Source organism: Sinohyriopsis cumingii, chromosome 4, assembly GCF_028554795.1.
Source record: "Sinohyriopsis cumingii isolate HCF-2022 chromosome 4, ASM2855479v2, whole genome shotgun sequence".
NCBI lineage: Eukaryota > Metazoa > Mollusca > Bivalvia > Unionida > Unionidae > Sinohyriopsis > Sinohyriopsis cumingii.
The window spans coordinates 34,497,594-34,525,204 of record NC_142964.1 but is presented as its reverse complement, the minus strand read 5'-3'; the positions used below and the strand labels follow the sequence as shown (position 1 = coordinate 34,525,204).

The window sequence follows — 27,611 nt, the reverse complement described above, 5'->3', positions numbered from 1 at the left end:
TAACTGTGTTGCTTCGAAAGGTCACGCAATTTCTCGAGAAAAAGCGCAACAAGTCGTTATTTCAAATTGTTGCTTTATTTCAAGTTGGAGCCTGATATATATATAACAATTGGCTTGTCAAAAATTGTTTTGATGCATGTTGTCGATTTTAGGGTGAGTAGGTGTCATAGATCGGTGTTAGTCCTACACGCAAGACCTCTACGCTGATATTTATGATGGTGGCACTAAAACAAAAACGTGTTATGTCTTACATTGTAGGGCAATGATCGGTGTCTTTGGAAATAAAATTCACTCGTTTTTAATGATTAACCACCAGGAGGATTTCGTCCATATTAATGTACTGAAAATGTACGACCCTCAGGCGTTTATTATTACCCACCATGTGGGCGGGTAATTCTTCGCAACGCTACGCCATTTCTGCAGTCCTACAATGCAAGACATAGCATTAGTCCTACAATGTAAGACATAGCATTAGTCCTACAATGTAAGACGTAGCACATGCTGGTTTTGTTTAAGTGTCATCACCCCCAGAACAAAAATATCGGGTGATATTTACAATGTCGTCGGTCATTTCTGCGCACTTAAGGTTTCCGTCTCCAATATTGAAGCAAAACGCATACTGAATTCGACCGATTGACCAAAATAAAACACAGCAATGCTTACCATTTGAAAAGAGGCTATTGTCACTAGAATATTCATTAATTTTGGACACGGGTGATACCACTCCCGTGTTTTCCTGATTCGCGATATGTCGGCCTATTCTGCGCACAGCTAAATTGAAAACATGTAATGTTTATCACCAACCGAAATATCAGTATATATACAACGCTGTCGGGCATTTTTGCGCATGTAAGGTTTCTGTCTCCAATGCTATAGCAAAACGCATACCAAATTCGGGCTATAGGAATGAAATACATTACTTTGGACTGTTTCTGTCAGTGGCTCAGTCGAGTAATTAGGTCAGATTTTCTATAGCATGATGGCTAAACATTACATCTTTTCAAAGCTGTGTGCAGAATAGGCTGACATATTGTGAGTCATGAAAATAGGGGTGGTATCCCGTGTGTCCAAAAATTAATATTATTTTGAAAATAATATTCTGGTGACAATTACCTCTTTTCAAATGGTAACCATTGCAGTATTTTATTTTTTCAGTCGAATTTGGTATGCGTTTTGCTTCAGTATTGGAGATGGAAACCTTACATGCGCAGAAATGTCTGGCAGGATTGTATATTTACAGGAGACAGATACTGCTTCAGTAGTTCTTCATTGTAAGACACATCAACTGATATTTTTGGTTTTGGGGGTGGTTGGGTGGTGATACTAAAACATTAATAATATGTGATACGTCTTACATTATAGGACTACTGCATAAGGAACCAGAACACAATTTTAGTATACAATACTGTCAGGCATTTCTGTGCACTGTATATTTTATATCTGTATCTGTATATTTTCTACATTTTTGTTTCTCAGTAGCCCAGAATGTTTGTAGAAGTAAAATACAACTTACCTCTGAGAAGAAATGTCCATGCTTGTACTGGCATAATATTTCCACAATAATCAAAAAGGATTCAATGATAAAATCGAACACACAAATGTAATTCAAGTGTAAATCCATGAATAACAACATTACAAATTAAAAGCAATTATTATTTAACTTATATTAATTTTAAATGCAGTGTGGGCAAAGAAATATAAAAATAAAACAACTATTATTAATATTATTACTGAAATATTACTAATATCAAGAAAGTTTAACTGTTATTATGTTTTTATTTATGTACTAGAAATATAATCATAAGCAACATTTTGTAAATTTGTGTCCATATTAGCTACCATGATATGAAATTGCAACCTTAACCTTGTAAGGACATGTATGTCACCCTCATTGTATGACCTATAATCATCAAACATCAGACGATACAATGACTATATTTTGTAAGCCAAAGCCAATGCAGGTATAGCAAGTTCGACTGGAGTTTTATATATGATGATCAAAATAAATGCATGCACTTTACAAAAAAGTGATGTTCATTCTTTTTCATTGTAAGGTTGTAAAAAACATTGACACTTTACAGGAAGTTGTGCTGTAAGATATTTGCATCCTTACTGGGTACAGCTTTACATCTGTAACAACCGCTAGATGGCGTGTGTCCAGAATTAATCGGAAAATCCCATTTGCCGTGATAATATAGAGCATTGGATTACACTGAACATTCCACTCTGTGCCAATAAGTACAAATGTTAATCTAAAATACCTTCAGAGATGACTTCACAGTGAAGTTCTTGTCATATGTTCACAGGCATTTCTTTGAGAGGTTGGACTGTAAACAAAGCAACATGCAATGGAACACAGATTTCACTTCTGGATCATCACCATGACCTTATTACTCACTGTGCACTGTTGTTGAAACACACCCAGACTAGAACCATAAGCTCATATTCTAAAGAATAAACAATTCCTTGAAATCCATACCAAGAATTCCTAAACCAAACTCTTGTATCACCACCAAAGGAGACAGGAAAATATGCTCTAAAAATAGACAGGGACTACATTCATTGAACCAGAACTAATAATTGTGAACTGATTCCTTCATTGCTTTATAAATAATTAAATGGATTATAAAAAAGTGTTCTCAGTCTGAAAAGTTGACTTGTAAAATATGTTGATGTACGTCGTTGATCTTAAGGTAAATGGATGATGATTGTTAAGTGAATGGATAAATTAAGTGTTCACAAAGTTGTGAGAATATTAGTCAAGCTTTTGTTATTGTTGAAGTAGTTTGATTAGGTGAGTCAGCTAACTGACCTAGGCAAATAAAGGGAACTTTATAAAGTTTATAGCTTTAATGCATGGATTTACATATTTTATAAAAGTCAGCCTGCCCCGGGTAAAGAGACTAAAAATTGAGTCGTAAGGTCATCTATGCGTTATATCCTATTTCAGTACATACCATTAAATGGCATTCACTTTATTTAGATCCTCATCCACCATAGGAAGGTTATTATTTACATGCCCTGAGAAGTACTAATGACAAAATCAATGTTAAAGTACTGTACATGGACATTTTTGGATGAGATCAATATACAGGTGTGACCCAGTACAATCCTGATTGATTTTCATGCATGGTGCTGTCAATGTTGATAACTTTAATTATTGTCATATGGTTTTAAGGTGCCAAAAAGATAAAACATAAGTGAAAATAAAGATAAATATATGTCATATTTGTTTAATCTTATGTCTTTTTTGTTGGAATATTATATTAAGAGCATGCTCAGATTTTCCAAGGGAAAGTTCAGTTTTTGAAGTTAGCTCACCCTGTTTTAAACACAAAGCCCATTATTTTATTTGCCTAGCATGTACTTTTTATTTATGTGAATGATACAATTTTTATTCAAACTCCTAGATTTTTCTTGCTTTCACTGGTTATCTCTATGGATTTGAAACAGTAGCTTTGCCTTTTATATGACAGGTATTCTTCATACACTGCAATTGACTTCAGTAGAATACTTTGTAAGTTTAACATCGAAAGTCTGATTATATAGCAGAAAGAAGCCACTACAGGCATATTTGAGGTAAAGATGTTTTTATGCAGACCCAGGTCGGCAGTGGAAAATCATGAGTTCATTCCAGTTGTGTGCACCCCTTGTCTCAGTGGTGGAGGAACAATTGTCAAATTTAAACAGCTTGACTTTGATATGCATACAGTGGCTTGCCAATGAATCCAATGAAATTTACAGACCCAAAGCACTGAAATATATCATCGATCTGCCCAGGTGTAGATATGTTAGCATTTTGTTTAGCTAGAACCTTGGCTAGCGAAGATGGGCATCACAATGCTAATTACATTTAAGTTTTTTAAATGTATATTTTCTTAAAGTTTTACATTTTTGATGAAATCTAGTGAATTAGTTATAAATTTAAATGCACAAATACTGTCTTAATTATGTTACACACAAAACTGGACACAGTTTATACAAATTGAATGTGTAAAGCACTTTCAGGAAATAGTTGTATTTGAATGAAATGACTGGAATTTTTTGTGAAAACAATCTTTTTGAAGCCAGCCATAATATAAGTGTGTTTGGTCATCCTACAGAGAAGCCAAGAGGCTGAACTTGATAAACATTTTATTTCTGTTTCTTGAGTGCTGGTTTCTAATGAATACAGGTAACATCCTTCACTGGTTATCAAATCTCCAAGAAAAGTGATAAATGATTTTCTTAGGGATTACAAAAGGAAGCCTTAATTAGTTTGGTGATACTTAATAGATGCCTTAATTAGTGTGGTGATACCTAATAGATACCTCAGTGTGGTGATTCCTAAGAGATGCCTTTATGAGTTGGTTGATTCTTTATATATGCCTTAGTTAGTGTGGTGATATCTTATAGATGCCTTAATTAGTGTGGTGATACCTTATAGATGCCTTGGTTAGTATGGTGATTACTTTTAGATGCCTTAATTAGTGTGGTGATACCTTATAGATGCCTTGGTTAGTATGGTGATTACTTTTAGATGCCTTAATTAGTGTGGTGATACCTTATAGATGCCTTAATTAGTGTGGTGATCCCTTATATATGTAGCAGTTAGTGTGGTGATACCTTATTGATGCCTCAGTTATTGTGGTGATACCTTATTGATGCCTCAGTTATTGTGGTGATACCTTTTTGATGCCTCAGTTATTGTGGTGATCTAGATACCTTACAGATGCATTAGTGTGATGATACCTTACAGATGCATTAGTGTGATGACACCTTACAGATGCCTCAATTGTTGTGGTGATCTAGATATCTCAGTGGGTTGATACCTTACAGATGCATTAATGTGGTGATACCTTTATAGATGACCTTCCACATAGAGTCTTAATCATAATTAGAAGTTTTGCAGGTACATTAAAAAAAGTGTTATCTTGTCTGCAAAGTTTTATTTTCAGGCAGGTCATTTTATGCAGATTAAAAAGAGTATTAGACATTTACTGGTGGCAATGCACTTTTGGCATTCTTGATCAGGTGCAAATTTTCCTGTTTGCTTCATCTGACATTGATTCACATGCTATACTGTACAGGCTTCCCTTTATGTCGTACACCTCCTGCAGGCTTCCCTCTATGTTGTACACCTCCTGCAGGCTTCCCTCTATGTCGTACACCTCCTGCATGCTTCCCTCTATGTCGTACACCTCCTGCAGGCTTCCCTCTATGTTGTACACCTCCTGCAGGCTTCCCTCTATGTCGTACACCTCCTACATGCTTCCCTTTATGTCGTACACCTCCTGCAGGCTTCCCTCTATGTTGTACACCTCCTACAGGCTTCCCTCTATGTCATACACCTCCTACATGCTTCCCTCTATGTCATACACCTCCTACATGATTCCCTCTATGTCGTACACCTCCTGCAGGCTTCCCTCTATGTCGTACACCTCCTACAGGCTTCAGAATGTAGAATGTGCACCCTTCTGCATACCTTATTTGATGACTTATAGAGGCAAAAGTTTTACCATGTAATGTGTCCCGTGATGATGTTTAAGCCCAGAAGCTCTTGGACTTGTGGTTATTTGAGAAACTGGTCTGTGTTTTGGGATTTTTTGTCTTTAACTTTGTTTTGTGTGCCTTTATCAGCACTCTGTTACCAGGATTGTACTGAAGTGCCATTAAACCCTATTATTATAGTCTATACATCAATCCATACATGTGTATCCATCCATCCAACCATCCATTTACATCCATATCTATCTATCAGAATGTCATTGCAACACTTTCAAGTCAATACTGAGGAAATATGTTTGTTTCATAGTGATTGGAAATTGTTAAGTCCATGTTTGGTTTCCGTTTTTGCCATATTCTTTTGTAGAAATGATATAATACTTTATACAGCTGAGTACATTTTAAATGTTATGTAGCGTGTTGTACGTTTATAATTTTATGCAGAAATCTAATCTAATCTAATTCAGATTTGCTTAAATAAATTTTTAAAATGACAGTCATGTGGATGAATCATAATTATATGATATATGTCATTTTTTACAGGAGAGCGTATTGAATCATGGATGTAAAAAGCAAGACCCGCCCAATAGTTTATATCAGCAGAACAGAGAGCTTTAGTGCTGCTCATCGTCTACATAGGTTTGTATTTTGTACCCTATATGGTGACATTGTATATATGTAAACTTACCCAACCTGGTGTATATACTTGCAGCTGCAAACAACATAGACTCTGACTACTGTCACATAATACACCATCAGATCAGGGTTTATTATTTTGTTTGTTCTACTGATCATTCCTAACAAATCAAACAGATTCATTTCTAAGGGCAGATCTGGTTCTTTGGAGTTTGATTTCACTTAGCAGCAAACATATATGATAGTCAATCAAATTTTTAACAAATAATTATAACAACCTGCAAAAGAAAAGGAAGATTGAAAATTAATGTTACAAAAACATATAAGATATGAGACTGGGTTTATGGTTAAGTGGTTGTTGCAGTGGTTTCTCAATCTCATGTTCACAGGTGTAATAAAGTCCCTGATATAGCAAGGTTTTTTTCTTGAATCACATTAAACTGGTTAAATTGTTTACTTCTATGTAAAGTACCTCAGTATAAAATACCTTGATAAAATAAGTCCCTGATATAGCATAGGTGTGCTTATGGATCACATTAAACTGGTTGAATTATTGAGCTAAAAAATTTGATAGCTTCATGCCTGGGGCCCCTCCAAATCTAGATCATGTACCTCTTACATTCTGAGTTTCCCATTTGGCCTGCCCCAGAAAGTGTTTAGATAGAAACATTGAGCCCACTGACAAAATGCTGCATTTTTATTTTTGAAGTTCTTGAAAGACACTAGTAAATTATTAATACTCAGCTCCCAGCAGGCCTCTCCCTCCCCCCCCCCCCCCCCCCCCGTAAATCTCACCATATTATGAAAATCATATGCTTAAATGTATCAGAACCTGTAATTGTTTTGTGTCCAAGCTAGGCACATGATCTATGAATGTTGAACAGTACTATTTCTGTTCTCTGTATTTCATTGATTATCGATTATTAGTGCTTATTTGTATAGCATGCATCATCCTAAACTGTCCATTGCTCATGACAACTTGTTAATGCATTGCTGGTTAAATATATATAACAGTACCTATGTATTGTTTGGTAATAAGTTCATTGTAGCAATTACCAATGTCTTAGAGTCTCCAGTATAGTGGGGTATTTTTCGCCACAAAGGAATTAAAATCATTACACGATATTTAAATCCATTTAGTTCAGGCAGTTGGTGGCTGCTGATTTTATTAACATGGAGTAAGTGCTTTTACTGTAATTGTTACATATTCACAGTACAATCACACGAACTAATTTGGGGCCTTTGGACAGTGGTTGATATCAGGACCTTCAGGAAAACATTGCTTTATGTGAACTATTTGGAGGGGCAAATAAAACCTGGCAATTAAATATGATTTTTGTTTATCTCCTTTTGTGTTTGAAGTACAGAAATTTCATCTTTGTACGAATAGTTAAAATATTTCCTTTGCTGCACACAAAATTTAAGTTGGGGCTTGAGCTTTTTTAGAATTGCTTAACTTGGGCTAATGTATTACCTTACTAATTCCATGTGCCACGTTTACGCATCATGGTTGTACCTTACTTCTGAGCTCTGTTCTGTCAACATTAGTTACAATACACCAAAGTGAGTGGTATCACAGAAAATTAGATGTGGCTTTACAATGATACCAAAGAATGTAGACTTTCTACTCGCATTACAAAATACAGTGGGGAAAAATGTAAGTTTTTAGATCTGAATGTTTTAGGTCAAAAGTTACTGGTTGCTGGAACTGGATTTTGTGTGAGGATTTTAGACTTGTTGGCCTCAGGTCTGCATACTGCTCATGAACAGGAGAACCTCTGCAAAAAGTAGGATAAGTTTGAGATTTGGAGTAAGAAGTGCCAGGACAATAAATGATGTGTCCAATTGGTATTAAGAAGCAATCCCCAAAATGTGTTTCCTTCCCCCATTTAAGGTGGAAATGACAAGAATCTGCAGTGGTGAAGGAGTTAAAATTTCTTTGTTGAGCACTAAATTCTTTTCCTTGTAATGTACCTTAGTATAAAGTACTTCTGTATAATACAGTTCCTGGTATAACATGGGTGTACTCATGGATCCCAATAAACTGGTTGAATTCTTTTCCATGTAATGTACACCAGTACAGACCAAAGTATAATACAATCCCTGATAAAGCATGGGTGTACTCAGGGATCCCATTAAACATTTTGAAGTATCTGTCTTTCTAGTTGTACATATTGTGTTTTCTTTGTGTTTTCTTTGAATATGTATGTTTTTCATTTCAGCCATAAGCTTAGCGATGCAGAGAATCAAACTTTATATGGGAAATGCAACAGTCCTAATGGACATGGGCACAATTACAAAGGTACTATTACATTATAATACACATCTATTTTGGATTAAAATGTACAATATCAAAAGATTCAAAACTCGTTTATTTTTCATGATCCCAACTGGACATTTTGCATACAACAAGAAGTGTAGTGAAAACACTGGTATCAGACGCCTGTTCATAAAGGACAAAATTTATTATTTTTTTCTCATTGATGATTATTTAAACCTCGAAATAAAGGACATGTTCATAAAGAAAACATAATGACAGCCCTTCTGATATGGTTATGATCACTCTGACCTCTAAATACAGCCATTTTCTGTCAGTTACAGTTAGTTTTATCTCTAAATAAAGGAGACATGTCCATGAATGACAACATAAAAATATCCCTTTTTTTTATAGTTATGCTGATTTTAACCTCTTAATGGGAATTGCAACAGTCCTAATGGACATGGGCATAATTCCAAAGGTATTATTACATTATAATAATCATATTAATAGTCAATAGTCCCATCTGTCCATAAGGTACAATTTTTGTAGTCTGTTGAGCGTCCTTTATAGACCAGTTTCACTGTGTTGTTTGAATTATTCAAGGCAAGCCATTCTTACTGTCTGTACTTATCTCAATCCCTTGTACTTTTTAAGGTCACAAAGTCATTTTCAGTAATAAAAACAAAATCAACTAGACTACTCAAATGTTATATGACTAAATCTAGATACATGTACAACACTTGTTTGTTCCTAAGAACTTAAAGCCAGTGGTAAGTGCTGTCGTTATGCACTGTTAAGAATTGGTTTTATCCTTAGTGCTGATGTCTGTAAGGCATTATGGTATTCATCTACTAGTATATTTAGTGTGTTTTCTCTTAGTAGTTCCATTATCTGACCATAAGAGTAATTTTCTTCCCCCAGCTGTTCCTCTAAGAATGCTTCAGATAATTTTAAACCTTGCTAAATGAAGAAAGCACTTGGTAAATTCAGTTTAAAATTTCATATTTTAATTCATAGAATGTGCTATGATGTGAGAAGATGACCTTATTTGATAAAAAATGGATTGAAAGGTACCCAAGTCTGTTTTTAACAAGTCAAGTAGGTACATCTTTTCACTTTTCTTGAAAAAAAACCTACTTCACCAAAATTAAAACAACCATTGTCAACAAAAGCTTAGTTATTTTGAGCAGGTAAATGCATTTCAATTTCAGTATATGATTTTTAGCAGGTGACAGCATACACAACAAAAATTCCAGAACAAATCAATGCTATCCCTACAAGTCCTTGTGGGCACTTTTCTGCAAAGTATTATGTTATATATTATTATGACTGGTATTAGGTTATCACTTGCAGATATATTTTCAGTGATAAAAGGGGTGAACTAGTGAAATAAGAGTTATCCAATTTTACCCACAGCACCTTGTATGACTTGAAAAGAAAAGGACAATTTGTATAGGAATTTTCATGTTTGATGTCATCTGCTACAAATCATTCTGCCCAAAATAACTGAGCTTATGTGTTGTCATGGTTTTGTAGTTCTCTTTTTTGTTATTTTGGTAAATATTTTTATCAGAAAACTGGAAGGCTATATTTATCTGACCACGTAGAAATATACTCAAGTTTGCTTGACCTTAATTAAGATTACTATTTGTCAACTGGTCAGGAAATGGTAGTGTCAGTTCAGAGGAGCCACATGAATAAGGACTGACCAGTACATCACATTTGAAAAAGATAAACTCATTAAAATTCGTCAATAAAATATTTGAATGAAACCTGAAGATTTTCCAAATGATTTATAGCTCTAGACCATTCAAATGTTTTTACTTGTTTTTTCAGTTGAGGTTGTACTCAGAGGGCCAGTAAGTAGTCAGAGACACTTTCTTGTTAAATTCTTTCTTTTTGTTTCGCTATTTAAGTAAAACCTGTAAAACTTCAAAAACTGGAAATAATTATTTGTCATCATTCAAATTTTAGAAACTAACTCCTTTAGGGGATGCTACCAATCAATTTGCTTACTCCCAATACAAGGCAGAGGATGCATTGTCCATCTTTTACCATTTTCTTTTCTGCACATTAAGTTCAGTTTTACACCATCTACCTCTACCAGATAGTATGGTTGGTTTGCATTTGGGGTAAGGAAGAAGACTACTGATTTGGAGTTTAAAGATCAAAGGTCAAGGTCACAGTAACTTCAAATAAGAAATTGGTGTATGCACAAAAAGTAATGTTAGTTCTACATCACTGACCTGGACCATACTTTGTGGATGATTTGCACTTCGATACAGAAGAGTCCTAATAATTTGGGGATCAAAAGGTCATGGTCATTTACTGAAGAAGAAAAATGGTTTCCCACACAATAACTTTAGTTCTACATCACAAACCAGGACTGAACTTTGTGGATGGTTTGAAGTTAGAGAAAATCTATTGAGAAGGGGACAAAAGACTATTGTTCAAGTCCGTTTTTTCCGTAATGACTTGAGTTCTTGACCATATACCTTTACCAAAGTTTGTGGATGACTTTTACTTTTGGTAAGAAAGCAGCCTACTGGCTTTTGGTCTAAAGATCAGGGTCACTGACTGAATAAAGATAAATGGTTTTAAATAATAACTTAAGATCTAGACCATGTGCTTTGACCAAAATGTGTTGAGAGCCATGACTTAAGGTATGGAAAAGGCATATTGATATGGGAATTAAAGGTCAATGGTCAGGGTTTTTGTAACTCAAAGAAAAATGGATTCTGTGCAGAATTATTTCATTATAGAGTAAGTTCTTGATCAGACTTTCTGAGTGACTTGGAATTGGGATAAGAAAGAAACCTTAAAGTTTTGGGGTTTTAAGGGCAAAGGTCAAGGTCAGGATAAATTAAAAAAAATAAAAATAATGGTTTCTGAAAAGTTTACTTCAAGACTGCATACATTGACTCAAGGTAAAGGTTATTGAGACCCATTTGTCAGTAATCTCCAGTCATCCATTCCCTTCTTATACCTACTCAGAGTGTTATTAAACATGCAGTACGTATATATTATATACTATTCATTTTCTCTTCATTTTTGTTTTTTCTGCAAGAGTTTTTCTCCCTTGTCAAAAGAGGAATACTGTATAATTTTCAATGGAAGCATGTAACATTGATGAGAAAATGATTTCAAAAAAACTCTTTAGTTTGCCCAAAACACAGAAAAATAATGAAGCTTTACAACCGTTTACAATCAGCAGCAAATCATGATCTTTCAAAACCTGGCACTGTAGGGGTTCTGCTACTAGTGTTTTAGGTTGTACCTTCTTACCAGGTGTCCACTTTATTTGGCTATTGTTATCTAGAGGGTGATTGCCCTCTGTATTATTGTTGCCCGGACTGAGTAAATATTAAAATAAAGTGTGAAACTTACAGATGGAATAAATAGAGATCTGAGCAGATACATAGAACAGAATGACATGAGCATCCATATATGGAAAACAAGAATTTAATCAGTTACATAAACAGCTGTGATAATACATTACATTAGGAATATACACTTCTTTTTGGAATAAATCTTTCCCCTAATGTCAAACACAGATATATTTGTATAAATAGCCAATCTGCTTTAAATGATAGAATTAGTTCATCATATAATTGAGTGAACAATCAAAGTCATTGCCTTGTACAACTTCATAACCTACTTGTTCCAGTCCACTCTAACTTTACTGTAGTGGTTCCTCTAGGTCCTTTTGCTTTTTCCCTTTTCCATCCTCCCTACTGTCTTGCCTCTTTTCAGCCCTCGGTTTTGTGTGGATAGGTGGATAAGTAAGTGCATACATACTTGGACAAGTAGGTACGTGAATATGTCAGTGGATACTTCCATGGAGCTTTTTTCCCTTCAAAGTAAACAGAGAAGCAACCTAAATATTCTGTCAGTTGTCCTACTGGGAACAGATCATTACTCACCTCTCGTTATGTCAGATATCGTTCTATCTGAATTCTAACAGACCAAAGGCTATCTGGTCAAGCTAAACATGGCAGACCATAAACAAACCTAGTTTCACAAGATTAATGTACTTCCTAATGGCTATTTCATTACTGATTCATATTAACATTACACGAGACATAACGGTTCCATTCTCGTCTCAGTTACACAAATGAATGAATGAAATTCATTATATGCCTTAACTACGTTATTTTCAGCAAATACACACATTCAGGTCTTTATCATACGTGAAATAATCTAAGATCGGTGAATTCACACGGATTCTTGTAACTTATATTAACTAAAGTAATGCATGAAATTCTTAGATTCCTATAACAATCAAGATGACAAATTAAAACAATTTGTCAAAATTATATAAAGATCATTGTACAAATTCAGATATATGAACACAACACAGTTACATTCATATCAAGAGAATTGATCTGCAAATTTAAACAAATTCATGCAAATATAAACAATTCAATTAAAGCAAATCATTATATTGGTATTGGCGAATTTCATGAAATTGATGCAGATACCTTGTGCTTTCAAACTTTGTTTGCTTCTACCGCTAAAATTGTGTTTGTTGACTTTCCAGACTTCCGGTCCCTTATATTTTCACTCTTGCAGAAAAATTGCAGACTGACTAGATTTCTTTCGATGAAGTCAATTTAACCCTAAGAAATTTTCGTGTGGGAACCATGCCCCATATTTAGCGTAACCAATCAGGATTAAATATATTTACCACCTTTTATAACTAGGTGCCAAAATTGCAATCAGCTTGACTTATAGAATTCCAAACAAAAGATCTGGAAAATTTCAAATCTAACAGTTCCGATATAAAATTGAAGGTACCCTTCCCTTTTCAAGTCTTCTAACGGTTAAGTAAATGAAGGCTTAATTAAGAATCACTTCATCTCCTGACACAGACATTAGAGATCATTGAAGCATAGCGATTTAACAAGCACCTTCCCCATAAATCTGATTAATTGTTCTCTGGCCCAGATTATTGTGTTCATTATAGATCGACATAAATTTGCATCCTCACAGGCACTTATTATAACATTGTAACATTTCTTTTTAACAATTAATTTGCTGATCTTATGTACCTTGATCATCTGTGAGTTTCTTCACTGACAGTGGAACAACTTATAATTGACTGATATTCATCTGTCTTGGTACAAAATATATTTGAACAAGAAAAATTAGAAAGAGGGTGGAGTCAGTTGAGTTCATTTTTTAAATGGGTTCAGACTTATGATGTTCCCATTGAACATGTGATTTTAAATATACATTAATAATTTTATGTTGCTGAGTTTCAATTGGTACTGAAACAGTAGTTTAAATAACCTCAGAATTGAAACTAGAATTCAAAAGATTATAGGAATTCCATTTTTGGATAGGAGATGCTGTGACATAGTACATATAGTGTAAGTTTGAATCCTGCTGTCAGATCAGCCTGGGTTGTCTTTGGGCAGTACACTTTATACCAATTGCCTCAGCACTAAATAACCTGCTTGTGTTGCAGTGCCATAAACACAAAATGAAACCAAACCAAATCCACTTTCAGCAACATTAGCTTATAACCTAATGAAGGAAAATGATCTTATACTTCCTGTATAAATGTATATTTAGATTTTTTAGAATTTTTATTCTGGTTTTTACAATTTTAATTTTTATTAAGTCCCAGTCTTCATCAGATGTGGAAGTATAACTCATGAACTGTCTCTGACATTTGATAATAATGCAGCACAGGTATGGTATTTTTTAAATTAGAACAATTGAATGACCTTGTAGACCTTGCACACCTTTGATATTTTCCATGCAGCAGCTCGAGAGGTATAGCAGAAAATATACTTTGAAATTTTTCTGTTATTTGTTTTAATGGCAATTTTAACACATTATTGGATAAATCAGGCCAAGGAATTGGAAACCAGGTTCTTTTTTTACAAGGACAAACTGAGGTAGCTGACCTGGGCTGGCCTGGATAGGTATCAAACCCATGACCCATGGATTTTGAGTTTAATACTTTAACAACTGAATTACCATAGCTTCCAATATAAATGTTAACATAGTTATTTGGGCATACATTTTCCAGACAATAAATATATCTTCATTTTTTCCCTAAACAATCCACAGTTCCTTTATCTGCAGATTATTGATACTTGCTTCAAGCTGCATTAGGGCCAGGGGCCCCAGGTGGCCGAGTGGTCCAAAGCGCTCTCCGTTACAGATCACTGCCATTTCACCTCTGTCTGCGTGGGTTCGAGTCTTGGATTCGGCCAATGTAGGTATGTGAGAAAGCTTGCCAGTAGCTTCTCGAGGGTCGGTGGTTCTTTCCGGGGATTTCCCGGGTTCTTCCTCCACCATTAATACTGGCCGCCATGTATAGCCTATCGTGTGCTGAAAAATGGTGTTAAACCCTACAACAACAACAACAACAGCATTAGGGCCAGAAAAGAATGTCTTTCCAGTTGGCCAACAGCTCCTTTTACCTTACAGCTGACCTTAGCACTTCTTCCCCCATGATAAGGAAAAATGACCAAAAAATTATCTGCTTACCTTAATTTTAAAACCAGTGCAGTAGGATATACACATATTTTTGTGTGCCTTATACTGTGTTATGAAAATGTGCAAGGTATGGTTATTAAATCTCAACTTGAGGGTCAATTTATGTCTCACATGTCATTATTAATAATATTAATATAAATATAAAAAATAAGTTAGAAAACTTTTAGCATTAGAATTAGTTTTATGTGAGAAATCAATCTCAAAGAGCGAGTCTGAGACTGACCAATATTTTGTGATATTTTTCTTGCTGTGTGATATTACAGTATGTCCTTTTTCCACTTTTGGTAAACATATGCCTTTATTAATTAAAGGTTATTTTGATGCTATGTTACTGTACAGATGACCTGTGTATGTGGAGTAAACATTTTAATCTTTCACGTCAAAATGTCTTTTGTAGGTTGATCCATTGACAGGAATGGTGATAAATTTGGTGGATCTCAAGAACTACATGGATGTGAGGCAACTTATTTTCTTTTTGACAACTATTTGACTAGAAATTCACTTGTTTGAGTTCCTGCATGATAGTCTAGTTACAGCTAGTTTGATGCATTAGATTTGGTGACATCAGCCATACTTTGATATAGGAATTGTTTAAATACACATTTTCTTCTAATGTGTTAAAAAAAATCCTCATTTTTCTGATATAAAAATACAGTGATGTAAGCAATAGTTATTGGTTCAAGTTTTTACACGACCCTTTATCAATGGATGTTGCACCTTTGTCCATCGCATCTTGTCACATACTTTACTTCCCAAAGTTGGTTTCTGCATAATAACTTTCGAAGGACAAAATATGTTTTGAAGAAGACAGCATGTTTTGAAAGACATAGTATGTTTTGAAGGACATAGTATGTTTTGAAGGACATAATAGAATCAAACCATATTTGGTATGAAGATTCATGTTATGAAGATCTTGGCCAATTCAGGTTTCTTTACGATTTTCCAGCAAAATTTAATGAAATTATGATTCGATTTCAACTGTGGTCCATAAATGACATCCTTTTTCACTTTTTCCCTGCAATGTTTTAAGTACTGAATGGGTTAAAATCAAATTTGATACAAGGATTATCATTAACAAGATGAAAGTCAATTTGATTTTCATCCTTTTACAACAAAATTTATTGGAGTTATATCCCCTTTTTAACTTAAAACTGTACCCTTAAGTTGAATCATACATTCAAAGTGTAGACGAGACACAGGTGTCATTTTCTAGTCAGTATTATTACATTTAACTTTGCTTTGCTGAAAATGCAAGATGCACCTTCTTGAAACCTAAAGACCATTCATCTGTATGGGTACTGTACAGACACGCTTATATGTCAAATCCAGCTGCAAGCTGTACATACAGATCTGCTGTTGCAAAGTATGCCAGCAGATCTGGGTCTAGTCAGTTTGCTAGAAGTAATCAGTAGAACAAACAGCATAAGACCCTAAGTATTATTAGAGTCTGATTAGACATGACTTTGTTCACCAGGGTCCATTTAAAAAAAATCAAATAAATTTTGGATTGAAAGTTTATATGTAGAAGTTAAAACAAGTAATGTAAATTTCTCTGTCAAATAAATTACCTGATCACATTTACATAGGTGATTACTGTATATTACTGCCACAGGTAACTTCACATATTATGGTGTAGTAGTCCAGTAATGTCAACTTCTTCAATTCATGAAGCAGGGCATGTGAATGGCTACATCTTTATATTATAGTCTTCTCTACTTGTTGAAGGTTTTGACCATGGGCAGGACTAAGTACACACAGTGGATAAGTGCAAACAGTGGATGACAGTCATAGTATATGTTTAGTATGCATGGGTTTCCACTCAGGGAACATGCGTAGTATAATCAATGGGCCTTTGTAGTTGAAGTACAATGAAAACTTAAAGGGAAAAATGATGAAGCACATGCTGAGAGACAAGAACAGCATTAGTATTCATGCTGAGGTCACTTTGATCAATGATTTCCTGTTGGATGAGATTTGCAGTTCATAGGGCCAGCTAGCCAAGAAGTGACTTAGGATATCCCTTTCAGCATGAGCTACAGCCCAGGGGCTACCTTCACTGCCTCAGTTTGACATACCATTTTTGGTGGAATCTAAAGGACTGATACTGCATGGGTTTGATGGCCAGACATGATCAAGATCAAATCAAGCCAACTCATATATTTTCACGCACCATTCAAGTAATGACTGGTTCTGTGGATCAAACATCCCCTAAGGTCAAAAATAAAATGTGTGTTTCTGATCAGCTGAATATTCCTGTTTTTTGTTGCTGACCCTTGCACTTTTTTCCCTCAGGGTAAATATAAATTTTAAAAAAATATTCCCAAAATTGATTTGTGCATCTGATTGAGCCAGTTTAGCTAATTATTGGATGTGCTTAGTACATTATATATACTAATCATTATAACCTACCTACCTTCCCAAATTTTAAAACCAATGCAATAGAAACACAGATTTTATTTATTCTTTTTGCCTAACCTGTCATTGTTGAATGACTTGTTTGTTATTGAAAATAAAATGTCACTGTTCCACCATGACAGGACTCTGCCATTCAGTTGTTACTACAGTCTGGTGAAGTTTCAGAATTGTAGAGCATTTTGAAATGGTTATGGAAGATAAGATGACCCTCTTCCATCAGACTCTGCTATCTGAATCAGATCACATGCAATCAATACTGAAGTCGATCTTGCATCAATATGCCCACTTAGATTGATCGATATCTCATTCAACTGTTACAGCAGTCTGGTTGAGTGTATGATTTGTAGAGCATTTTATAATACAGGTCATGGACAGGGTCTGTGCAAGAATGGGAATGTCAAAGCCCTCATGAGATACCGTCTTGCATGGATCAAGTAGTAATCAGTTTTGTGTATCACATATCCCATAACCTGCTCCAGCATAAAGTACTTGCCATGGTTATAGAGAATAAGATGACCCTGTTCCTTCATGATCAGATTCTGCCATCTGACTTAGATTGCACAAAATCTTGCTGTCATATTCATCAGTTGGATCATTTATATTGATCCATATTGTATATGCCATCCTGTCATTGGAGGACTGGCATATAGGGATCAGTCTACTCACAGTAGGGTTGCATCTAGTCCTACAATGTAAGATGCATCACCCGATATTTTTGCTCTGGGGGTGATGGCACTAAAACAAAAACGTGCTATGCCTTACATTGTGGGACTCGGTTGCATCTAGGACACGCAGTCGTGAAAATTCCCCCCAAATTTAAGATTTCCCACAAAATTTCTAATTCTGTGTGGTCAAAATCACACAAAAAATAAGAATTGTGCACATTTTTGTGTGCATAATGCGCTATTTTGATATATGTTTTCTTTTAATGTAAAAATCCCAGTTGTCACTTTCAGCGTATATGTTGTCCTTATGTAGTTGTGAAATATGTCACATATTTCCTGTGTGCCACATGCTCAGTTCTGATTGGTTACTAAGAAAGACCATAAGAGCACATGTTTGATGCAATAGGAACATCCTCTGCCTTTTATGTCAATTCAACAAAGACCTATTTCATGACCTGACAGATGATTGATGTTTGATACTGAGGTTAGCTTGGGGGACAATGCGTTAAACCAGTAAAAACTGAGACTTTTTCATTATTTTATCAGTAATACTTATAATAATAGTCAGAGTGCAGCTTTTTCTGTCAATAAACACAGCAACCATGAACAAACAAATCCTCGTATCAGACAATGCTAAAGATGACAGTGCTGAAACTGAGGTGTCTTTCCAACGTAAATTTTTCTATATTTATTCAGACTGGAAAAAAATTTGACCTGACTGAAAACAAATGGAATAAGTCAGATTTTTTGCAGTTGGTGTGTAAAAACTGTCAAAGAAAATTCCTTCATACTTGGAATTGCTAATTTCAGGACTCCAGCCCCTGACAGACACATTGAATTCAGCTCACAAAGGGCGATTCAGGATTTGAAACAAAGTGAAAATCTTAGAACTACATCAGTGATATTATCAAGTGACACACAGTAAATTTGTGACACCAGGGATCGTCCTGGGCTTCGCCAATGTCGCAAATTGCGATTTTTTTTCCTTATTGGCGACAAAAATATCCCATCTGGCGATTTTTTTGGCGACAGACTTTTTGGTTATTTAATTTGTACATACAATCATAGATTTGGACTGGATAAATTAAAAGGGAGAACGAAAGGAAGCCACAAACCTGACTAAGCAATGCATTGGAATCAATCTGTTACACAAACAATCCTTTGTTCGTATTGACAACCCCATCTTTACAGTGCATTGTTACATCATAATCTGCTTATGCTGACATCTGGGCTGAGTATGCTGTGATACATTCAATCATGCTACCGAACTATACCTACAACTGACCGACTTCTGAAGATGCGAATAGAACAGATACAATTAATTGAATGGCTAAATCTTCTGTTGTTTTTTTTTTTTTTACATATACCAGTACAATAGTTTTGCTGAACCTTCATAGAAAACTGATAACCTTTGAAGTACCGACTACTGTGTATAAATACAAAGCAACATATCCTATGCTAAGCTCAGTTTCCTGGATGACTTGTTCTGATATATCCGGGCAACACTTGCTCACCTTATTCCCAAAATGGAGCCACATATAGATCCTGCTATGGCTCAACTTATCAAACATCAAGCCCTTGTTTTGCACTTCACTGAAGCAATTATCATACAAGATTTACTTCATAATTGCACTAGCTTCAGCTTGCAGGGTGAGTGAGTTGCATGCACTGTCCATGAATCTGAACTACATCTAGTTCCATTCTGATGGATCATTGATACTTAAGGTGCAACCTGGCTTTCTTTCTAAAAACAGATTACTATTGATAGGTAACTACCAATAACTGTCTGCTACCTCTCCTGACTGATCCATCAAGAGAGATGTTGCAGGACCAAGTACCTGTATGTTCCTTCAGATGATGTCTGAGGCACACAGATTATCTGCACCTGCTGTCAAAGGATCATCCCGCTGGTTTAGGCAGGATAGAACAAAGACATAACCCCACATGCACTGGCTGCTTGCCTATAGGTAGTTGTCACATCAGCATTCTTGGAACTCTAACAGGGTCAGGTACAACTCATGAAGACATTGGCTCATGAAATACAAGCAATTTCCACAAACCTAGTCTTTGAACATAATGTCTCAATTGAAGACATAGTGGATTTGGTTGGTGGCATGCCCAGTCCAGTTTTCTCTTGTTTGTGTTTGCTGATATTGTCTTGCAAAGGAAGAGCTGAATCTGGTCAGGCCACAGGAGATGCCCAGACAGTTACCATGTCCCTTTCATGACAGCACAACCTCAGTCCCAGTCATGACATTCTAACTTTTTCTAAATTTGCCACAGGGATTTCCTTCACACACATACAACTTCAGATTCTGCTAACCTCACATTAGGAGAAGTTAAAGGGAAGTTTATCTGTTAGAGTTGCTTTCCTTCATGTACACGATAAATAGATGGAAGATGTTTTTTCATCTTTCAGGGAGGGCTGGATTCAGAGCTAGTAGAATGTAATCCTCTATGTAATGTGGTTGGACAAGTATTTTTTGAGAAATATAATTTACTAAAACAAAGTTCCTATCATTGTTTTTACTACTGTATGAATGAACAATTCTTTCATTTTTCATGTTAAAATGGTTGATATAGCTTATAATTGATCTAACATGCTGTGATGTCTTGGTTCATTGGATGTGAATTTTCATGAATGTTGTGGTTGAACATGTCGATAAATCTGTGTCACTTGTTGTTAAAGTTTACATGTTTCTGCTCATGAATAGATTTCCCATCCATAATCTTGTTATCCTCCCTCCATAGGCAATCTTTGGGTGGGTGTAGTGGAGTTAACTTTCTCATCCATCCAGCACACCTTTGTTTCCTTAGAATCTCTTGAACCATTTGAAATATTTTTATTAAGCTTGGTAAGCTTTAGTATAATGTCTAGACATTGACTTTGTATTACGTCTAGACTTGTGTCTTTTATGTGATCTAGACATCATCTTTGTATCATGTCTAGACATTGTTTTTGAATCATGTCTAGAGATTTTGTATCATGTCTAAACTGTTTTTGAATTATGTCTAGACATTGTGTCTTTGTATCATGTCTAGACATTGTTTTTGAATTATGTCGAGACATTGTCTTTGTATCCTGTCTTGACACTGAGTGCTTTATAAATGGAGTTTGTAAAATAGACATTGTAAGAATTATCCCCCTTTTTATTATGAATCATGTTCATCCATTCATCACACTTTTGTCTATTTAATATCTTTGGAGGGATTACAGGTATCTTAATAACACTTGGAATATATTTGTATCATGGTGAAAATGTATGTCCTGTTTAAGATTTCACCCTTTTTATTTTACAGACTGCCATCATGTCTGTACTTGACCATAAGAATATTGATAAGGATGTCCCCTATTTTGCTAGTGTTGCTAGGTACGTATATGCTGTGCATAATCAGGTATCATAAATCCAGTCATTGCACTGTATAGTTAGGTACCATAAATCCAGTCATTGCTATGTAAAATCAGGTACCATAAATCCAGTCATTGCTGTGCATAGTCAGGTACCATAAATCCAGTCATTGCTATGGATAATCAGGTACCATAAATCCAGTCATTACTATGGATAATCAGGTACCATAAATCCAGTCATTGCTATGTATAATCTGGTACCATAAGTCCAGTCATTGCTATGTATAATCAGGTATCATAAATCCAGTCATTGCTGTGTATAGTCAGGTACCATAAATCCAGTCATTGCTATGTATAGTCAGGTACCATAAATCCAGTCATTGCTATGTATAGTCAGGTACCATAAATCCAGTCATTGCCATGTATAGTCAGGTAATGTAAATCCATTGACATCATGTCAAGAGTTCGATTTTATGGGGTTGGGGTTGGGGGGTTAAAACAATTTCTAAGCACAAGATCGGCTATACATAGTGACCAGCATAACTGGTGGACGAAGAACCTGGGGAAAAAACTCTGGTAAGAACCATCAGCCCATGGGAAGCTGTTGGCAAGCTTTCTCATTTGCACACATTGGCCAAGCCTTAGACTTGAACTTGTGTAGACAGATGAGATGGCACCGATTGGTATAGGTGGGTGCTTTAGACCACCAGGCCACCTGGGGCCCATATGATCTCAAGTGACCATTAGTAAATGTGTTCCATTCATGAGATCATTACAAAATATTGGTTGGATAAATATGTCAGATCAGTTGTTTATGTATGCACAGATTTCTCTGTCTCTAGTTATAATAATAATTAAATTAGTGTTTTTTTATAAATCATTAAAACTCTATAATAGTATGTAGGTGCTCTATCTTCTGTTTCCCTACACATTGTTTTCAGATATGTCACATATTAGCAGATGAATGGAGTGGTTACAAGGTTTGAGATCAAGGTTAAGGGTGTTTTTTCAGTCATATATTTCGGCTGCAGCAACATTGTTTTGGGTGCAGCAATAACTTTACATGATTTTTAAAAATAATTTTGATTCATTTCTGATCGTGTTACCCTAGAAACAAAGTGGCATCTCCCAGTACAGTTATGCATATCACAAATCATCTCAGTCTATCCCTATTCAAATGGTTGGACTGGTCATTTGGAAACTGCAATCATAGTGACCCAGATTTAGAATTATTCGTACAAGAGACAATTTAATGCATAAAAAACGGAATACGTTTTTATCATTTATATTTAGCAAATATATCCAAAAGACACTACTTGTATGTTCAATAAATTGACCAAAACCAAAAAAAAAAGAATAGAAAATTTAGAAGACAGCATGGAAGGTGAAAATTAAAATGAAGCTTTCATCAGTTTGCTTTCATTTAACAAAATCCTTTTCATCTGGGGAAAAAAATCTATAAAAGAAAATAATTATTTTTTGTCTTTGTAAGAATTCATAATTTTTGAGTTTGAGGTCTGAAATATGCATGATAGTTAATTCATATACCCCTGCCAATTTTTATTTCACCACTTAAGCATCACTCTGGATTGATTGATTTATTTATTGCTAACACATGAAAGCTAACATGATGCCAAGGCAATTGGAGACACACCTTTGTGGTCAGCCTGGCTTTCTTAGCAAGATTTGTCACCCTTATTTACTAGATGATTTTACTCTTTGCATAGTTTTGTTATTTTGATATCTATTGCCTGTTATACATACTAGACATGTTTCAGTTCAAACCATTTTTTTTCTTTATTCTCAGTTCTATAAAACATTTTTGACAGAAAATGACATTAAGTATTTCTTTTTATTTCTTTTCAGCACTGCTGAAAATATTGCAGTATTTATCTGGGATAGAATGGTTGAGCAGCTTCCATCTGGTCTACTCTATGAAGTGAAGCTTTACGAGACAGACAAAAATATTGCCTTCTATCGAGGAGAGAAGGAGTAGACAGTGAAAAGGAAAACAGTTGTTCACATTCCAGTGTAGTATATACACAGTGCCATGTATTAGAATTAGAGGTCATGGTAACACAAAATTTGTGTGCTAGATGTAAAATAGTTCATGCAGATATGGAGCCATCATGCCTCGTGTTCATGTGATGCCAAAAATAAAGAGTGGGTTGCAACAAGATGGCAAATTAAGCTCATATTGGCCATTTTTTTGTTAATTGTAATTGTTTATAATTCTCCCAACTGAAAAATGGTTACAAATGACCAATTTCAAAATATTTCATATTTTATTTCCTTTTTTACTGAACAGCATATTTCATTAGTTTTATGCTTAATATTCTAATAATTAAGCATTTTTCTCTAAATATATATGTATCCAGTGTTGGTGTAGACTTTTTTCCCAGTGTATATAATCCGTCTCCCACTCCTTTTCTATCTTGTTTAGTTGAAGATCTATAGTCAAAAGATGGACCTCTCTAGCACATGCTCTTGTTTTTCCTTAACAAAATGGTACATGTATCCAGAATTATAAGAAAAGGGAAAAGTCTTTCTGTGGTATGAATGAAATGTTCTGTATTGAATTTAGGAGTCTAGTCTTTTGAAATTCAGCTAGATGCGAGAGCTTTATAAATTTCTGTTATTCCTGGGTGGTGCAAATTTTGATAAGCTGAAATTTAAACTTGCAAAATAATCTTACTCTTTAATAGTTATCAATATTCATTGTATGGTTAAAATATTTTTTGGGACTGGATGCAGAAATTTAGTATATACATTCAAGGATATGTGAAAAAGTTAGATTGATATTTGTAGATCATACATCTTATAAGTCATTATAGACTGAAAACTTTATACTGAATTATATGAATGAATAGATTTATGTACTAAAAATTTGGAAGTCAGGAAGTTTTTCATATTCGTAAGTATGTTTGAATTTGTATAATGCATATTGTTCAAGTATTTTCCAATTAACACCAAATTTGTTATATGTCTTCTTAAATTTAAGAAAATTTTATTCTGTTAAAATTTTATAGTATGTATCATTTCTCACATGGACTTTTGGACTTAATGGTAAACATGTGGAAAGACATGCAAGCTTTACAGGTTATTTTCTTTGCTTACTGTATAACATAATGATTGATGTCAAAATGTATTTGTAAAATTTTGAGTTTAGATTATATTTGTGTGTTGAAAGTGATATTAATTAGGAACTCGTAAATTAATGAGGTTACTATAAATGGCCTTCATTTAAGGATGGTTTATTTATCCAAGGATAAATGTAAATGAATATCAGGGTAAATGGAGCATTGTTAAGTGGCTTTTGTACTAACTGGATAGGAAAATGTAAGATGTTGGCAGACTAAGAAAAGTTAACAAAATTTCTGAACATTGCTAATTTTTTCATGCTTAAAAACTTATTTAATGCTTGGTGCATAAAGATCAGCATTTTGAAGTTACAGAAAAGTTCTGTTTCATACAGTTTGAGAATTGTTTGATTATGGAGCAGGATTGAAGTAGAGGAGGAATGTATGCGAATTTGCAAAATACTGCAGTATGAACCAGTAAATGATACATCAATATTTAAATAGAATTAGGAGGTGAAACATTTTTCCCGTACCATTATTCTGCAACAAATGTTATATTTAATGTAATACCAGTATAATGTTTGACATTAGGTTTACCCAGTTTCTTTCAAACTAGTAACCCCAATGGTTGATGCTGGTTTTACACATGTAATTTTGTGTTGCACACTGGACTTATATACATAAATTTTAGCTTAGAAGTGAGAGAAAAACAAGGAACAGTGATAGTGGTCACTTTTTCTCTGGAATCAGAGTGGATTGAGTAAAGAAGTCAACAGCATCATCAACAGCTTTGTTGTGGTTTTAATTATAAGTTTTTCAGTTGCTTAATTTTCATTTATTTATTCATGGATTAACTTGTCATGAAGCAAAGACAAATCATTTTTTGTCACATTGACCTATTTTTCAACTTCACAGGGTTGATAGTAATGATCCATTTCAGGGCAGAGCAAATCAGCTGTAGCCTTGTTTTGTTTTGTTGTTTATTGAACTTTAGATAAATCATGAATGATCTATTTATTTGGTATTTGATCATTAAAAATTACTTGGAGTAAAGATTATAGTAAATTAAATTGCATTAAACCTGACATTATTCAAACACATTTTTTTGGTTTAATAGAGGTAACCAGTTTACAGAAGTTTGATCAACAGCAGATTATTTTACATCTAAAGTGAACACCAGGCTACAGAGTTATGATTGATATTAAAGCATCCATACCAGATTATTTTATAGCAGGATTGTTCATTTCAGTTTTGGTGCGAGGTTGGTCTTTAGATTCTTGTTATAAATTTTGTTTTATTAAAACATCCATACCAGATTATTTTTACCAGTCGACAGCAAACACCATATTACAGTTTTGCTTCATATCAGAACAGCTGCATCATTACATTTCTTGATGAGTTTACAGTGAACACCAGGTTTAACTGTTTTGATTCATATTAGAACAGCCTTATCATTATGCTACCAGTCTACAGGGAACACAGGTTGTATAGTTTTGATTCATATTAGAGCAGCCTCATAAATACCAGATTATTGTACCAGTCTATGGCAACACCAGGATACAAACTGAACAGTTTAGAAATATTAGTTACATTGTAGGTAGTTATTATTACAACATCAAATGTTATCAATAATTGACTGTTAAGTGATTTAAGAAGAGGATGCCCGATGGGAGGGATCTAGTTGGGACTGCGAGTTCCTGTTGATATGTGACACTTATTTTGATCAAATATAGTAATTTGTGTACATCAGAAGTTTTGGCTTCATTTGTTTGATACAGATATGGGGTTTATTGAATTAGGAAAGTGTTAACTTTAGACCATTTCAGTTCATTCCTTTAGTTTGCAACTCTTGAAAAAATGGTAAAATTGAAATGGGTTTTTGCTGAATGACGTCTTTATGATATCTAGTTACTCTTGGACTTTTGGAGGGAATGCAGTTTATACAACAGATTTTTACCAGATTTTTTTAGGATCTTATTGTTGATTACCATTGTCTTTTTGTATGTAATCTTTACAGACTGAGATTTAAAATCTTTATCATTCATCTTGTTGTATCATTCATCTTGTGCTTCAAAGTTGTGTAAATTTGGAAGAGTTTATGTTGTTATATTTTTGTTTGCTATCTATTATCTTTACAATTGTAGAATTTGTCATTTAATCCATACTATTGTAACATCAAGCTGTCTGCTGTTTTGTAATAATAAATGTTGCTCCTACAAATATAATTATTGAATGTGTTATTCCCAGTTTTAACTGGAATGAAGCCACGTGTCAAGCATAGTTGTTTCCACTTCCATCACTGAATCAACACATATTTCCACTTTGATATTACTTTTTAGTCATTAATCAACACTTGTGATGTTTAAAATGCCCACTTAAAGTTATGTCCATGCATATTTTATAATAATTCTTTATTGTTCCATGCATTGTTTACGTTAGCGGTGTTCTCTTCATCTCGGGTCATTTCCAAGGGGCGGTGTTAACTGCCTTCTGATTGGGCATTTTACATGCATCTTCAGCAGTGACTGGCTCTAGGCGGTTGTTAGGATTGCAGAGCCTTATTACTATAAATACCATTACATTTGGGGGTTCAGGGAGAGCTTCCTGCAAAGTTTGTATTACGTTGTGTTAAATCCAACATCTCCACCTCAGTAAAGTTCGGAGCAAATGCAACACAGTTTGGTATGCAAACAATGTTGATCGAAGTTCAACATACAATGCTGCATTCTCTTCAGTGTTTGTACTTTGGTTACTAAATTCCTCTCCGGTAACCTTACTAAATTTTACTGAGTTTACAGCGAACTCGATCCAGTTTTTACCTAGCTCTCCCAAGTTTATTTACCCATGTTGGGATGCCTTTATTATAATTGCTCTGCATGTTTCTTGCATGATTATTACTTTTGGTAACTTTAACCCATTTGGAGTTCAGTGTATTGCAGTGGTAGGGAAATCCCGACCTGACCTAGTTTTACCAAGCTCCATCATACATGTATAAGGCGCTATACTGGTGTGTCCCAATGATGCTGGGGAAACTCCATTCTATTACTTTAACTGGCATGTACTTTTAAATAGTCTGAAGTGGATTCATAGGGTTTTTTCTCCATGTAGTAAACTCGTTGCTTGCTAAGTAACTGTAGACATATTGATAATTAAAGTGAAAGCAACATAAATTGAATGAAATACACAAATAAACAAGTCATTTAACCTTA

General features: G+C 34.7%; 1 protein-coding gene across 3 annotated transcripts; it reads left to right on the top strand.

The window, feature by feature from the left end:
* Window positions 1-27,611, top strand: LOC149800914 (6-pyruvoyl tetrahydrobiopterin synthase-like). 3 transcript variants are annotated; one of them, XM_089954974.1, is made up of 7 exons: window positions 1-153; window positions 6,028-6,123; window positions 8,343-8,422; window positions 10,217-10,239; window positions 15,291-15,347; window positions 21,274-21,344; window positions 23,189-27,611. In XM_089954974.1, the coding sequence occupies exons 2-7, from the start codon at window positions 6,044-6,046 to the stop codon at window positions 23,316-23,318; spliced, it is 441 nt and encodes a 146-aa protein (XP_089811100.1). In that variant the 5' UTR covers window positions 1-153; window positions 6,028-6,043; the 3' UTR covers window positions 23,319-27,611. The 3 variants fall into 3 exon arrangements, with proteins under 3 accessions (XP_089811100.1, XP_089811101.1, XP_089811102.1); XM_089954975.1 differs by lacking the exon at window positions 1-153 and adding an exon at window positions 230-432; XM_089954976.1 differs by lacking the exon at window positions 1-153 and adding an exon at window positions 1,135-1,271.

What these genes read in the sequence shown, in the direction of transcription:
- LOC149800914 (XM_089954974.1), top strand. Translation starts at nt 6,044, where the DNA reads ATGGATGTAAAAAGCAAGACCCGCCCAATAGTTTATATCAGCAGAACA. An exon ending in GCTGCTCATCGTCTACATAG is followed by an intron (nt 6,124 to 8,342) that starts GTTTGTATTTTG and finishes TTTTCATTTCAG; the next exon opens with CCATAAGCTTAGCGATGCAG. An exon ending in ACATGGGCACAATTACAAAG is followed by an intron (nt 8,423 to 10,216) that starts GTACTATTACAT and finishes TTGTTTTTTCAG; the next exon opens with TTGAGGTTGTACTCAGAGGG.